At 41.8% G+C, this 17,269-nt stretch overlaps 1 protein-coding gene and 1 pseudogene across 3 annotated transcripts in view; both read left to right on the top strand.

Moving 5' to 3' along the window:
* LOC114601412 (protocadherin gamma-A5) overlaps nucleotides 1-17,269 on the top strand; it is a 315,625-nt gene that overhangs the window by 59,336 nt on the left and 239,020 nt on the right. The window contains exon 1 of one of the 3 annotated variants that reach the window (XM_077933488.1): nucleotides 1,452-1,634. The exons of 1 other annotated variant lie outside the window; for it this stretch is intronic. In XM_077933488.1, coding sequence (XP_077789614.1) covers nucleotides 1,587-1,634 — 48 coding nt within the window. In that variant the 5' untranslated portion in view covers nucleotides 1,452-1,586. Of the gene's footprint in view, nucleotides 1-1,451; nucleotides 1,635-13,578; nucleotides 13,769-17,269 lie in introns of those variants that run through there. One more of the 3 variants, XM_077933491.1, reaches the window with a different exon arrangement.
* On the top strand, nucleotides 6,581-9,381 carry LOC114601117 (protocadherin gamma-A6 pseudogene; annotated as a pseudogene).

Below are 17,269 nucleotides of genomic sequence, written 5' to 3'. Positions count from 1 at the left end.
CTGTGCTTCAAGTCAAAGCATCTGACAGTGATGAAGGGTCAAATGCTGAGATCACTTATACTTTCAGTGACATCCCAAAAACAGCCAAGCAGAAGTTTCATCTGGATCCCAGAGACGGAACAGTTACACTCATAGAAAGTGTTGATTTTGAGGACAGACAAAAATATGTGATGATAATTAAGGCAAGTGATGGAGGAGGATTGGCAGCACATTGCAAAGTGGAGATTGAGGTTCTTGATGAGAATGACAATGCTCCAGATGTGATCCTTACATCTGTGTCCAGCCCAGTTCCTGAAGATGTCACATCTGGAGCTGTGATTGCTCTCATTAAAGTTCAGGACAGGGATTCTGGGGATAATGGAGAAGTCACCTGTCACCTGAAGGAACTTGTACCTTTCCTGATAGTCTCATCTTCAGATAATTACTTCAAGCTCCTCTTAGATGGTGCCCTTGACAGAGAAAGGACTTCCGAGTATAATATTACCATCACAGCCACAGACAAAGGCACACCTCCACTCTCCACACACAAATCCATATCAATACAGATCTCAGATATCAATGATAACCCACCAGCCTTTGACAAATCTTCCTACACTGCCTACGTTCCAGAGAACAACCCATCTGGAGCTTCAATTTTCCACATCAAGGCCTCTGACCCAGATCTGGATCGCAATGCCAGAATCACTTACTCCATCCTTAACAGCAACATCAAGGACCTGCCTCTCTCCTCATATGTCTCCATTAATTCTGAGACCGGGATCATCTATGCCCAACGCTCCTTTGACTATGAGCAATTCAGGGAGTTTCAGATTCAAGTGAAGGCCCAAGATGGAGGTTCTCCACCACTCAATAGCAGTGCCACAGTGACAGTATGTGTTTTAGATCGAAATGATAATGCTCCGCAGATCCTGTACCCCTCACAATCAACAGAGGGCTCACCTTTCTTTGAGATGGTGCCTCGGTCAGCTGAGTCGGGTTATCTGGTGACGAAGGTGGTGGCCGTGGACTCTGATTCGGGACACAATGCCTGGCTCTCCTTCCATCTCCTGCAGGCCACAGAGCCCTCACTCTTCAGCATTGGCTCCCACACAGGAGAGGTGCAAACAGTCCGAGCATTACTTGAGAGAGATGCAGTGAAGCAGAGGCTGGTCATCCTGGTGAAGGACAATGGGCATCCTCCTCTCTCAGCCACCACAACTTTGAGCCTGGTGTTTGCTGAGAACTTCCAGGAGGCTCTTCCAGAAATGAACTCCCAACCAAATGACTCAGAGTATCAGTCTGATCTACAGTTTTATTTGGTATTGGCCTTGACCTTGGTGTCCTTTCTGTTCCTGCTGACGGTGATTCTGACCATTCTGATGAAGCTTCGAAGGTCAAGGAACCCCACTTTCCTTCAGTGCTTTATTCCTGACCCCCACTCAAAGGCTGGTGCCATATTCCCACCTAATTATGAGGACGGAACTTTGCCTTATTCCTACCAGGTCTGTCTGTCCTCTGAATCCAGGAGGAATGAGCTGACATTCCTGCAGCCCACTGTCCAAATAGCAGAGAACATCCTTTGCAATGGCAACTCTGACATTTCTTTGATGGTCAGTGGAGGCAATTTAATTTCTGAAAAGGAAAATGACAGCACGGTGAGTTATATTTCATGTTCCTTATAGGGAATTTGGTGTTATCAATTGTTTGAGAGTTTATTTGTAAACAGTGGATGTTATCAAACTGGCACTCCAGACAATTCATGCCATGTCACCAGGGAAGTAGGTAGGGAGTAGTACTGAGCTGCTACTGCTGCAGATGAAGCTAATGGAATCGGCCTTCTAGCAGTTGTTGAAGGGCAAAATTGCAGGTTGGGGGGAGCTTCAGTTAGAATTATGCAGATGCATATTTGCATGTTGACTTAGGGTGAGAATCTCAAACCACAGGATGGCGTAGCATGTTTGAGTGGAGACAGTGCTTATCCTTCCTTCCTTCCTTCCTTCCTTCCTTCCTTCCTTCCTTCCTTCCTTCCTTCCTTCCTTCCTTCTTTCCTTCCTTCGTAGTATGACTAAAATTGAATATGTAGCTATTTTAATGTTCTGCCTTAAAAAAACCCAGAAAAACAGACATCAAAAAATATTGCATTGTATATTCTTCAAGAAGTTTGAAAATTTTCTATTTATAGGACAACTTCTTATTATTATTAAACTAAATATTAGGAAGTTTGTGGGGAGTTTTTTATGTGTTATGGGGAAGGAAATAGCAGATTGAACATTTTTGTTGGCAGTCTGCCAACAGAGATAATTACATGGTGATTGATGATAGCCAGACATACGTCTTGGTTCCCATATTCATTTTGGAAAAAAGAGTGAACAAGAGATTAATCTCTGGTGCTTTGAAAAAGCTGTTTTCTACTGTCAAGAGACCAAGAAGCAGTTAGCTCCTAGGAACTCGAATGGGGGTTAAGCGACTTGAGAGCTGAGGGATTTACATCTTGCCCCAAAGCCATGAAAGAGTCGTGATGGGTATGGGATCTGCAAAAGCCTCCCTTTCTTAATTATTTTTGGGACAGTTATAATTTCTAACTGAGGGAGATTTGTCCATCAGCTGGTGATAATTCACATGCAGTGTGTGAGCTGCTTTTTGGCTTCAAGAAGAAGGGAAGGAAATTGAACATTAAAGGGTTGAAGGCAGAACAAAATGCCTGTTTTGTGGTTTGAGACAAGAAAGTTTTAAACGAACAATGGAGATCTGTGTTTTTGTATTTTTCAGATTGAGAGTATATAAATGTTCTACATTGTTAAACTGTTATATTATTAAAAAAATAAAATAATATTTAAAAATGACAACCATAATTTAAAGCACACAGAAAGTTTAAATCACAACAGAATAGATTAAAAGAAATTAAAACTCATACACAGTTGTGTCTGATTGGAAAAGCACAGTGTATGATATGGTGAAGCATTGATGGAAGCTGTCAGTTGTAAAACACCCCTCAGGTCCTGTGACTGCATGCTGGTTGCAGAATGAATAGAGCTCATGCACAGCCTTTGTTTGATCAATGAGTGAGTGGGGCAAGTAGTCTGTCTCTCATGGAATCATAGAGTTGCAAGGGACCCAAGGGTCACCTGGTCCAACCCCCTGCAATGCAGGAATCTCAGCTAGAGCATCCATGGCAGATGGCCATCCAACCTCTGCTAAAAAAAACCTCCAAGGAAGGGGAGTCCACAACCTCCCAAAGGAAACTGTCCCGATATATCACAAAAGATTAATGAAGCACTCCTAAATTCTCAACATTTTACCTCATCCTTTCTAAAACAACTTAACACAAGTTTATTCAAGATAATGATTGTTCTCATATCAATTCATCTGTCCACCAAGATCTTCAGTGGAGACATTCCTGGTGGTCTTATTACCTGCATCAGTACATGTTCTGGCAACCATGAGGATGGCCTACTCTGTGGTGGAACAGTCTGCCCTTTTGAATTCAATAGTAATGTACAGTGCAGTGTAATAGTAATGTACAGTGCAGTGTTTTCATCAACAGTTAAAGACGTATCTATGTGACCAAGTATTTGTTGGCCATCGGTGTTCAACTCCACTAAGTTCCTGACAAAAGTATTATATACTGTACTTTATTATGCATTTTATTGCATTGAACTAGTGCTTATATGGTCTTAAATTAATATTATACACAACCTAGGTACTCTTTGAGTGTGGGACAGGGACTATATAATTATTTTAAATAAATATATAAAATGCATCAATTCCCCACCTCCAAAAACCATATACTAGAAAGACAAAACACAGGCAATGAGCAATAGGGAAAAACAGTGGTCCCTGTACTGACCTATATGCCGACCCAAATATGTGTGCATCATGAACCCAAAATCTCTTTCCTCCTTTCCTTAACAGTCAGAACAGCTAAGAGCATTTGCAATGTATGATTAGAAATTATGACCAGTTGGAACAGTTGTGGTCAACAGTATGTATGTAGCTGAGTGTGCATGTGGCTAGTATTTCTACCTATACCATCTCCAGTCATGCTTCCATGCTGTAGTAACATAGGTGACAAATGACTATTGAGTCATAACAATGTTAGATGCCCTCTCACCTCTTTGGCTTGGAATGCTTTCCCATGGAAAGGCAATCTGGCCAGGACATACAGCTGCACACCCCTGTATTTGCTGCTTCATATATTCTGTAGTGAAAGATGAAGACCAATTTTGAAAGAAACTTTTATGGCATTGCTTAGTGTATCGGATGCTTGATTTTCTGTCTTCTGGGGGAAAGCATTCAGCAAATTCAGTGTAGCAGTTTTATTAGTCCTGCTGATTTTGTGCAACAAGAAGCAGAAGAGCATCAAGGTCTCCAAGAAAGATGACTGAAAACCATCTACCTCTGCTGTTTAACCGGTCATCACATGCTAGTTTTTAATAATGCTTGTTCTGAGCTTGACAACTGATTGTCATACATGAGCTCATAAGCTGCCATTGAAAGTTATCCACCTGCAGTAGAGACATGCATGGTGGTGGACAGCTGGTGAATCCACCCCCCACCCCCATACACTGTTGCCTACCTGGATGGGGCAGCAGTGAGGCTGGAGTCATGTGCTTTTAACTGTGGGAACATCTAGCACGGCTGCTGGTGCACCTGCACAGCCCCAACCACACAGTTGTGTCAGCCCAGCCCTGACCAGGTAAGCCCCAGCAACAACACTAGTGTTGGAGGGTGGCTCCACAGCTCCACCCCCCTGCATGTGCCACCAATCTCTTCCTGTTTCTTTTTATCTCTGTAATGTGATGTGGGGTAATAATAATAATTGGCTTTAATAGCATTCGTCTTAGCTTTATTTTCTTCTAGGAACAAGGTGAGCAATAAATTAAGGAGGACATGGCCTTCTTTGCACTGTACGGTCATACTTGGTGTTTATAGAGCACTTTAGTGTAGAAAATGGTTGACATACATTCCCTTGTAACTCTTCAATAATCCAGAAAGATAGATCAGCATTATTTTCCTCATGTTGTGGATTAGATGGAAAGAAGATGCATTTAGATGCGGCAAATATTGCATTAGTTTTCCTGACTAGAATGCTAGTGCTTCTGTTCGGTTTTCCAATGATCCTTTCACACGGCAGTACCAGATGTATTACGTGTATATTTTTGACCAATATGTCAGCATATCAATATATGAGCAATATATCGTGTTCCACTAAATTTCATCCATATCAGTGTGCGTGGTGTGACGCAACAGTGAACATCATTGGGCAACATTGCCACTATTCCACCCATAGCTGTGCATGTATTCATTCCCCCATGTATACAGCCCTAAATTTCATCACTTTACTCCTGCTATTTTCCGGTTTAAGGGAGCAGCAAATGGATTTTTTCCTGCAATTAACTAACATGGAAATGAAGTGGCTTTCATGCCATGTGAAAACTTGAATATAATGCAGAAATTAATAGTTAGGGAAACATCAGGGAAATGGAGGAAACGGCTGTGTGAACTCAACCAGAGAGTGAGGAGGGAGGGAGTCTTGCCCAAGGACAACTAATGAGCTCATGGTTGAAGTTTGGTTTGAACTGGGGCATTCATGATGTGCATCTCCTACCCAGGACAGCCCTATATGAACAATCTCCTCAAGTGTAAGCAAAGAAAACATGATGGTGCAAAGTTCTAAATCATGTGTGGGACCCCTACAAATAAGCTACCCACCTCAGACCTTGGTCCTCAAACTCATGGAGGGATCTAGATTGTGTACAGATGAAATGCTGGACAGGAAAGGACTAAGAAGCACTCCATATTTCTCCTCAGGTGTTTGCTCATGTATGGACAGTGTATGCCCAAATAGGGCTTGTGTGTTGTTGTTCTTTAGTCGTTTAGTCGTGTCCGACTCTTCGTGACCCCATGGACCAGAGCACGCCAGGCACTCCTGTCTTCCACTGCCTCCCGCAGTTTGGTCAGACTCATGTTTGTAGCTTTGAGAACACTGTCCAACCATCTCGTCCTCTGTCATCCCCTTCTCCTTGTGCCCTCCATCTTTCCCAACATCAGGGTCTTTTCCAGGGAGTCTTCTCTTCTCATGAGGTGGCCAAAGTATTGGAGTCTCAGCGTCAGGATCTGTCCTTCCAGTGAGAACTCAGGGCTGATTTCCTGAAGAATGGATACGTTTGATCTTCTTGCAGTAGGGCTTATGTAACACGTACCTAAAAATAAAAATTCAGTTTGAAGATGAACAGCCTAGAGATGTGAATGAACAAATAGGAGCTGAGAGGAGTGAAGTGCCGGATGTACTGGTGGTTTACTAGTGTTGTTTCTACATCAAGAAAAAATCTATTGAATATTCCCTTAGAAAAGTGAGCAGAAAACATTGCTGAGACAGATCCATAACATTTATTCCAGAAATTCCAGTAATGGGGCAGGGCAGGAACCCTAAACACACTTGTCTTTCCTGCTCATTTTCAATTTGATTACAGCAACAAAAGATGTCACTCTTATTTATCCTTTGTGGGTAATTTCTAAGGAAAAAGAATAGTTATCCTAGCTATATCTGCATATAATAGCAGTAGTACAGTGAAATGGTGTGTATTTAATTTTGAAAAGTGAAGTTTTTGCAGTTTGGGCTTGATCCTCTGGGTGTCACTGTTCACCAGAATGGAGGAGAAATGTGAAATCCTGCCCAATTGAAGTTGCCTTTCCGTTAAACACAAACACAAAATATCTGAAGGAACAAGCTGCTTGTCAGTGGAAAGAAGAAATGGAAGTGCATTTCCCTTAGAAAAAAATTGGATACAGCATCATTTGAATCAGAATCTAAGGGTCTTTAACCTGCTGCAAGGATGGAAGGAACTCACAAGCTGTGGAATTGCAGAAAGGGAATTTTCCAGTGCCTTTTCATGATGTTTTCTTGGAAGGCAGTTTCTGGGCAGATCCACTACTCCATTCCAGAAGAGATGCACAAAGGCTCTTCCGTGGGGAATATTGCAAAGGACCTGGGAATAGATGGCAAGCAGCTCCCAAACCATGGACTGCGCATTGTTTCTCCTGTAGGTATGATTCAGTACTTTTCTTTGAATGCCAACAATGGCCATTTGCAGATATCTGAGAGAATAGATAGAGAGGAAATTTGTGGAGAGGCAGAGAAATGTATGTTGAAGTTTCAGGTTCTTGTTGAAAGCAAATTAAAGCTTTATGGAATTGAAGTGGAAATTACAGATATAAATGATAATGCTCCCCACTTCCCTCTATGGGAACAGGAGCTGGAAATCAGTGAGGCCTCTATACCTGGATTCCGGATCCCTCTTCCCAAAGCTCAAGATCCAGATTGGGGGATAAATTCCGTCCAGAGCTACCAACTCACAGGCAGTAGCTTTTTTGCTTTGCATGTGCAAACAGAAGAAAATTGTGTCAGACTTGCTGAACTTGTGTTGGAAAAGTCATTGGACAGGGAGGAACAATCAGCTTACGATCTGCTCCTCACAGCTACTGATGGAGGTGATCCTATCAAATCTGGCACATTACAAATCCACATCGCTGTCCTTGATGCAAATGACAATGCACCATTTTTTAGCCAACCTCTCTATGAAGTGAGTGTCAATGAGAATATCCCCAAGTGGTCCACACTTTTGACAGTGAGAGCGACTGATATGGATGAAGGAATCAATGGAGACATTAAATACTCTTTCCAACAAATCACAAAGCGAGACTCCCAAATGTTTCTGTTAAATTCCACAACAGGTGAAATCATCCTTATTGGGAATCTTGATTATGAGGAATCATCTTTATATGCATTTGAGATACAAGCCAAAGATGGAGGAGGCCTGAGTGACAGATCAAAAGTTGTGATATCTGTGATGGATCTGAATGACAATGCACCCGAATTATCAGTTACCTTTGCCACCAACACCATACTGGAAAGTTCACCATCCCAAACTGTAATTGCCATTTTAAATGTCCAAGACCGAGATTCAGGAATCAATGGGGAAATCACATGTTCAATCCCTAGCAACCTCCCTTTCCAGCTAAAGAAGTCCATGGATAACTTTTACAGTTTGGTGACTGATGGTGCCCTTGACAGGGAACAGGTGTCAGTCTTCAATATTACTGTCACTGTTACTGACCATGGAGTCCCCCCTCTTTCTACAGTCACAGTTATCACACTTCATGTTTTAGACACAAATGACAACCCACCCCTCTTTGAAAAAACAGACTATACTTTCTATTTTGTTGAGAATAACCAAAGAGGAGCGATGGTCTCTTCCTTAAGAGCAAATGATCTTGACTGGGAAGAAAATGCCAGAATAACATATTCCATCACTGATGACCAAAGAAGTGACTCCCGCCTCTCCTCCTACCTTTCCATTAACTCTGAGACGGGGGTTATATATGCTCTGAACTCCTTTGATTATGAAGAGTTTCGGGACATTCGGTTCCGTGTAAAGGCTCAGGATGGAGGCTCTCCATCACTCAGCTCCAACGTCTCAGTGACTCTCTTCATCCTGGACCAGAATGACAATGCTCCCCAAATCCTGTACCCCTCCCCTCCCACTGATGGCTCCACAGGGATAGAGTTGGCCCCTCGCTCCTCAGAGCCAGGCTACCTGGTCACTAAGGTGGTGGCCGTGGATGCAGACTCTGGCCAGAATGCCTGGCTCTCCTACCAGCTGATCAAGGCCACCGAGCCAGGGCTCTTCACTCTGGGGCTCCACACGGGAGAGATCAGGACGGCCCGCTTCTTTCTGGAGAAAGATGCCCTCAAACAAAGCCTGGTGGTTTTAGTCAAGGACAATGGGCAGCCACCTCTCTCTGCTTCAGCCACTCTGACTGTGGTGCTTGCTGACACGATCCCTGCAATCCTCTCAGACCTGAGCAGCATCTCAGCTCCTGTAGAGCCTCCATCTGACCTCACCTTCTACCTGGTCCTTGCAGTGGCTTTTGTCTCCTGCTTGTTCTTCACTTTCCTCCTTGTGTTACTGGCCATCAAGTTGCACAGGTGTAGAAATTCTCAGCTGCTTGAGTCGGGGAGTGTGAATTTCAGTGGCGCTCCTATCTCACAGTTTGTGGGGATTGACGGAGTCCGAGCATTTCTGCACTCCTACTGCCAGGAGGTTTCTCTCACTACAGACTCTAGAAAGGCAAATTATTCCAATACTCTGAGCAATAAAGAAGCTTGTGAAGCAAAGGATCCTATCCTACCTGGTGAAGATTTAAACTTGAACAATGAAGGCTTAATCGTAGTCCAGGTGAGCAAACAATTTTAGATCAACATGATTTTTTGTTTTCTTAATATTAGAATATATTTCCCGTCTGCCTCTGCTTTTTCATTATATTCAGAACTATGTCAGTCTTCTTTCTATTACTTTCAGCTCCCCCTTCTTTTAGTTATTACTTTATACGTGATTCTTCTGTGAAGTAACTTCTTTCAACAAATCTTCATATTGATGCATCAGATGATCTGTCTTTGTTTCTTACTTTGGACTGCTGGTGGAGGCTCACAGAATCTTTTGAAGATCTATAAAAAAATCATAGTTCACTACATATTGAAACTATCATGTATAGGAGAAGGCTAGGCTCATCCTATTTACATGTGCAGTAGGTGAGTTCCTGTGAGATTGATTCTAAATTGTTTTAGCTTTGAATGTTGTATTTGGCTTTTATTTCATATTTTTATTACACTTCCAAATAGTGGGTGGTTTAAAAAACCTGTATCAATAAGTATATAAATGCGAGCCCTCACCGGCCTTGATACTGATAAGTTTTAGTCATGCCGCCTCAATGAAAACTAGGGCCTAGTATCCTATGACAAGTTCTCATTCCCATCTTTCCACCAATAACTATTTTCCACTACATACCAAACTGCCCACCAATAAGCTTATACTGAGATTCTCATTGCCACAAGACTAATTTTTTTAAGAAAAGTAATAATGATATTACTTAACTCTTTTATTGGCTGAGATATTTTGGCTGTTTGTATATTTTAGTATGATAAAATGAGGAGATTCAATGGTGAGGGGACTCTGGAAATATATTTACAAGCAATTGTATTGTAAGATTGGTTGCATAATGCTCCATTGTAACTTGCAACCTTCACCCGCTATTGAACTACAGCAGCAACACACAAATGGTTTTGGGGGGGTTGTATTTTCTACTCTATTGAGCTTTCTAGTGTACGGTAGAGGTATAATTTTGAACCCCAGATAAAGTGTCATGTGTTCTCTCTGTAAACTGAATGAAAACAGCTTCAGCCGACGGTGTGTTCTTCTAGGTAGTTCCACACTCCTATAATGGGTACATCAATGGAAAAGTTTATTTACTCCTTTGTAATGTAACTGTAAGCTGGTTGGATTCCAGAGCTCTTTGGTGAAATTTTGCTGGCATTTTTCTATTTTAAAAAATGCTATCATTGCTATCATACCCTACAATGGCAAAAATTGATGCAGTTTATGAGGCATGTGGGTTTTTTTTTTTGTTTTGTTCCTGTAAGGAAACAATGAATGGTAACTTGCTGAAAATTTGGGGAGTTGTTTGGGTGACGATATCTGGCAATGTCCTTGAAGGACTATCCTGAAGTTCTACTAATGTGTGAATTGGACAATGCAAAGTATGCTGGGAGGATGCTTGGATTCCCACAAAATTGTTTGATGTTTAAGAGAAAGTGGGAATTATTTAGGAATTATAGTATTTGAATACCAGACAAAAATAGTGCTAAAAAAGTTGCTTTTCCTTATTGTAAATATAAGTGGCAAATCCTCTTGATCACATTAATAAAATGCACACATCACTGTGTGGGTCAACCTAAAATTATCACAAGCTGAAGCTATGATGGCAATACGTATTAAAAATTCACTTGTGATAATTTCCTAATATTATTTAGATTTTATTAATGCACATTAAACACGGAAGAAATAAATTTGGAACTCTGGTCTCATTGACCTGCATACTGAAAAGAGTTCTTAATGGAGTGAATAACTATAAGGTCTGATCAATAATCCATTGAGGGGGGTACAACTTGAAAACAATGGTAAGGGGATAAATCAAAAGCAGTTCTCTACATTAGAAATTATATACTATGTACCATTATTGAAATGGCAAATACAGTTCCCCATGTGGACTCAGAGTGTCACTGTTGGACAACGTGGGAGCAGCCATGGCTCAGCATTTCTGAGACTCTTGGAGCAGTCTCTCTCTCTCTTAACACATCAGCGGAGAAGAAAGGAAAAGTTTCTTTTAAAAGCTGCTCAAGAAAGGAAAGCTCTCAGTTTCCCAAGAATCAGCTCAAAAGAACAGTATTGGTACTATCTCACTTAAGTGTACTGGGAGTCTTGCAAACTATACTGAAAGAAGGAAGAAATCAGGAAATGCAATGGATGTGATGGAAGTAAAGCAGGCAGAGAGAACAAGAAAGATCACCAGGAGGCAAGTACTGTTTCTGTTCATATTCTGGTCTGTGTTCTGCTGCCAGGTGTTGTCTGAGAAGGTTCAGTATTCAGTTCCAGAGGAAGCAGAGCAGGGCTCCTTTGTGGGGAACCTAGTTAAAGATCTGGGGTTGGATGTCAGAGAGCTGTCAAAGCGCAAGCTTGGTATTTCTTCAGAAAAGAACTTCTTTGATTTGAATGAACAAAATGGCAACCTGTATTTGAATGAGAGGATAGATCGGGAAGAGATTTGTGGTAAATTATCTACTTGTGTCCTCAAATTAGAAGTTGTTGCACACAGTCCTTTGAATATTTTCCAAGTAAATATTTTTATCCAGGACATCAATGATAATGCCCCACATTTCCAGAATGAAAATATTGAGCTTAAATTTAGTGAATCTACTCTGCCAGGAACTCGATTTGCTCTTGGAAATGCTGAAGATGATGATATCGGAATGAACTCCCTCCAGAATTATCAATTGAGCTCAACTCCATATTTCAAACTAGAAATTCAAGCTGGCAATGATGGCGGCAAATATGCAGAATTAATATTGCAGAAACAACTGGACAGGGAAAAGGAGCAGATGCATCACATGGTCCTTACAGCCATGGATGGCGGAGAACCTCCAAAAACCGGAACAGCCAAAATATTGGTAACAGTTCTTGATGCTAATGACAATGCCCCTGTTTTCACCCAGACAATCTATAAAGTGAGCCTGAAGGAGAGTGCACCCAAAGGAACATCTGTGCTTCAAGTCAAAGCATCTGACAGTGATGAAGGGTCATATGCTGAGATCACTTACACTTTCAGTGACATCCCAAAAACAGCCAAGCAGAAGTTTCGTCTGAATCCCAGAGACGGAACAGTTACACTCATAGAAAGTGTTGATTTTGAAGAAAGTCAATATTATGTGATGATAATTCAGGCAAGTGATGGAGGAGGATTGGCGGCACATTGCAAAGTGGAGGTTGAGGTTCTTGATGAGAATGACAATGCACCAGATGTGATCCTTACATCCGTGTCCAGCCCAGTTCCGGAAGATGTCACATCTGGAGCTGTGATTGCTCTCATTAAAGTTCAGGACAGGGATTCTGGGGATAATGGAAAAGTCACCTGCCACCTGAAGGAACTTGTACCTTTCCTGATAGTCTCATCTTTGGATAATTACTTCAAGCTCCTCTTAGATGGTGCCCTTGACAGAGAAAGGACTTCCGAGTATAATATTACAATCACAGCCACAGACAAAGGCACACCTCCACTCTCCACACACAAAACCATATCAATACAGATCTCAGATATCAATGATAACCCACCAGCCTTTGAAAAATCTTCCTACACTGCCTACGTTCCAGAAAACAACCCATCTGGAGCTTCAATTTTCCACATCAAGGCCTCTGACCCAGATCTGGATCGCAATGCCAGAATCACTTACTCCATCCTTCACAGCAACATCAAGGATCTGCCTCTCTCCTCCTATGTCTCCATTAACTCTGAGACTGGGATCATCTATGCCCAACGCTCCTTTGACTATGAGCAATTGAGGGAGTTTCAGATTCAAGTGAAGGCCCAAGATGGAGGTTCTCCACCACTCAATAGCAGTGCCACAGTGACAGTATGTGTTTTGGATCGAAATGATAACGCTCCGCAGATCCTGTACCCCTCACAATCAACAGAGGGCTCACCTTTCTTTGAGATGGTGCCTCGGTCAGCTGAGTCTGGTTATCTGGTGACGAAGGTGGTGGCCGTGGACTCTGATTCGGGACACAATGCCTGGCTCTCCTTCCATCTCCTGCAGGCTACAGAGCCCTCACTCTTCAGCATTGGCTCCCACACAGGAGAGGTGCAAACAGTCCGAGCATTACTTGAGAGAGATGCAGTGAAGCAGAGGCTGGTCATCCTGGTGAAGGACAATGGGCACCCTCCTCTCTCAGCCACCACAACTTTGAGCCTGGTGTTTGCTGAGAACTTCCAGGAGGCTCTTCCGGAAATGAACTCCCAACCAAATGACTCAGAGTATCAGTCTGATCTACAGTTTTATTTGGTATTGGCCTTGACCTTGGTGTCCTTTCTGTTCCTGGTGACTGTGATTCTGGCCATTCTGATGAAGCTTCGAAGGTCAAGGAACCCCACTTTCCTTCAGTGCTTTATTCCTGACCCCCATTCAAAGGCTGGTGCCATATTCCCACCCAATTATGAGGACGGAACTTTGCCTTATTCCTACCAGGTCTGTCTGTCCTCGGAATCCAGGAGGAATGAGTTGACATTCCTGCAGCCCACTGTCCAAATAGCAGAGAACATCCTTTGCAATGGCAGCTCTGACATTTCTTTGATGGTCAGTGGAGGCAATTTAATTTCTGAAAAGGAAAGTGACAGCACGGTGAGTTATATTGCATTCTTTTTTTTTTTTAAGGGAATTAGGTGTGTTATCACTTGTTTGAGAGTTTATTTGTAAACAGTGGATGTTATCAAACTGGCACCCCAGACAATTCAGGCCATGTCACCAGCGAAGTAGGTAGGGAGTAGAATTGAACTGCTACTGCTGCAGATGAAGCTAATGGAATCGGCCTTCTAGCAGTTGTTGAAGGGCAAAATTGCAAGTTGGGGGGAGCCTCAGTCAGAATTATCCAGATGCACATTTGCATGCTGACTCAGGGTGACAATCTTGGACCACAGGATGACATAGCATGTTTGAGTGGAGACAGTGCTTATCCTTCCTTCCTTCCTTCCTTCCTTCCTTCCTTCCTTCCTTCCTTCCTTCTTTCCTTCCTTCGTAGTATGACTAAAATTGAATATGTAGCTATTTTAATGTTATGTCTTAAAAAAACCAGAAAAACAGACATCAAAAAATATTACATTGCATATTGTTCAAGAAGTTTGAAAATTTTCTATTTATTGGGAAACTTCTCCTTATTATTAAACTAAATATAAGGAAGTTTGTGGGGAGTTTTTTATGTGTTGTGGGGAAGAAAATAGTGGATTGAACATATTTTGTTGATTGTCTGCCAACAGAGATAATTACATGGTGATTGATGATAGCCAGACATAAGTCTTGGTTCCCATATTCATTTTGGAAAAAAGAGTGAACAAGAGATTAATCTCTGGTGCTTTGAAAAAGCTGTTTTCTGTGTCAAGAGACCAAGAAGCAGTCAGCTCCTAGGAACTCAGATGGGGGTTAAGCGACTTGAGAGCTGAGGAATTTTCATCTTGCCCCAAAGCCATGAAAGAACCGTGATGGGTCTAGGATCTGCAAAAGCCTCCCTTTCTTAATTATTTTTGGGACAGTTATAATTTCTAACTGAGGGAGATTTGTCCATCAGCTGGTGATAATTTACATTCCGTGCCTGAGCTGCTTTTTGGCTTCAAGAAGAAGGGAAGGGAAATTGAACATTAAAGGGTTGAAGGCAGAACTAAAAGCCTGTTTTGTGGTTTGAGACAAGGAAGTTTTAAACGAACAATGGAGATCTGTGTTTTTGTATTTTTCAGATTGAGTGTATATAAAGTTCTACATTGTTTAACTGTTATATTATTAAAAATGAATAAAAATAATATTTAAAAATGACAACCATAATTTAAAGCACACAGAAATTTTAAATCACAACAGAATAGATTAAAACAAATTAAAACTCATACACAGTTGGGTCTGATTGGAAAAGCACAGTGTATGATATGGTGAAGCATTGATGGAAGCTGTCAGTTGTAAAACACCCCTCAGGTCCTGTGACTGCATGCTGGTTGCAGAATGAATAGAGCTCATGCACAGCCTTTGTTTGATCGATTAGTGGCACAAGTAGTCTGTCTCTCATGGAATCATAGAGTTGCAAGGGACCCAAGGGTCATCTGGTCCAACCCCTGCAATGCAGGAATCTCAGCTAGAGCATCCATGGTAGATGGCCATACAACCTCTGCTAAAAAAACCTCCAAGGAAGGAGAGTCCACAACTTCCCAAAGGAGACTGTCCCAATATATCACAAAAGATGAATGAAGCACTCCTAAATTCTCCAACATGTTACCTCATCCTTTCTAATAAAACTTAGCACAAGATTGTTCAAGATAATGATTGTTCTCATATCAATTCAACAGTTCACCAAGATCTTCAGTGGAGACATTCCTGGTGGTCTCATTACCTGCATCAGTACATGTTCTGGCAACCATGAGGATGGCATTCTCTGTGGCGGAACAGTCTGCCCTTTTGAATTCAATAGTAATGTACAGTGCAGTGTAATAGTAATGTACAGTGCAGTGTTTTCATCAACATTTAAAGACGTATCTATGTGACCAAGTATTTGTTGGCCATCGGTATTCAACTCCACTAAGTTCCTGACAACAGTATTATATACTGTACTTTATTATTCATATTATTGCATTGAACTGGTGCTTATATGGTCCTAAATTAATATTATACACGACCTAGGTACTCTTTGAGTGTGGGACAGGGACTATATAATTATTTTAAATAAATAAATTAAATGCATCAATTCCCCACCTCCAAAAACCATATACTAGAAAGACAAAACACAGGCAATGAGCAATAGGGAAAAACAGTGGTCCCTGTACTGACCTATATGCCGACCCAAATATGTGTGCATCATGAACCCAAAATCTCCTTCCCCCTTTGCTTAACAGTCAGAAGAGCTAAGAGCATTTGTAATGTATGATTAGAAATTATGACCAGTTGGAATAGTTGTGGTCAACAGTATGTATGTAGCTGAGTGTGCATGTGGCTAGTATTTGTACCTATATCATCTCCAGTCATGCTTCCATGCTGTAGTAACATAGGTGACAAATGACTATTGAGTCATAACAATGTTAGATGCCCTCTCACCTCTTTGGCTTGGAATGCTTTCCCATGGAAAGGCAATCTGGCAAGGACATACAGCTGCACACCCCTGTATTTGCTGCTTCATATACATTAATGCTGGATCGTGCCTAATGTGTCAAGAAGTTTGTTGCCAGTGCATATTCTGTAGTGAGAGATGAAGACCAATTTTGAAAGAAACTTTTATGGCATTGGCTAGTGGATCGGATGCTTGATTTTCTGTCTTCTGGGGAAAGCATTCAGCAAATTCAGTGTAGCAGTTTTAGTAGTCCTGCTGATTTTGTGCAACAAGAAGCAGAAGAGCATCAAGGTCTCCAAGAAAGATGACTGAAAACCATCTACCTCTGCTGTTTAACCGGTCATCACATGCTAGTTTTTAATAATGCTTGTTCTGAGCTTGACAACTGATTGTCATACATGAGCTCATAAGCTGCCATTGAAAGTTACCCACCTGCAGTAGAGACATGCATGGTGGTGGACAGCTGGTGAATCCACCCCCACCCCCATACACTGTTGCCTACCTGGATGGGGCAGCAGTGAGGCTGGAATCATGTGCTTTTAACTGTGGGAACATCTAGCACAGCTGCTGGTGCACCTGCACAGCCCCAACCACACAGTTGTGTCAGCCCAGCCCTGACCAGGTAAGCCACAGCAACATCGCTAGCGTTGGAGGGTGGCTCCACCCCATTGCATGTGCCACCAATCTCTTACTGCTTCTTTTTATCTCTGTAATATCAAGTGGTGTAGTACTAATAATTGGCTTTAATAGCATTCATCTTGGCTTTATTTTCTTCTAGGCACAATGTGAGCAATAAATTAAGGAGGACATGGACTTCTTTGCACTGTACATACTTGGTGTTTATAGAGCACTTTAGTGTAGAAAATGGTTGATGTACATTCCCTTGTAACTCTTCAATAACCCAGAAAGATAGATCAGCATTATTTTCCTCATGTTGTGGATGAGATGGGGAGAGGATCCATTTAGATGTGGCAAATATTGCATTAGTTTTCCTGACTAGAACGCTAGTGCTTCTATTCTGGTTTTCCAGTGATCCTTTCACC

This window comes from Podarcis muralis, chromosome 8, assembly GCF_964188315.1.
Source record: "Podarcis muralis chromosome 8, rPodMur119.hap1.1, whole genome shotgun sequence".
Taxonomy (NCBI): Eukaryota; Metazoa; Chordata; class Lepidosauria; order Squamata; family Lacertidae; genus Podarcis; species Podarcis muralis.
This window is presented reverse-complemented; position numbering and strand designations above follow the sequence as displayed.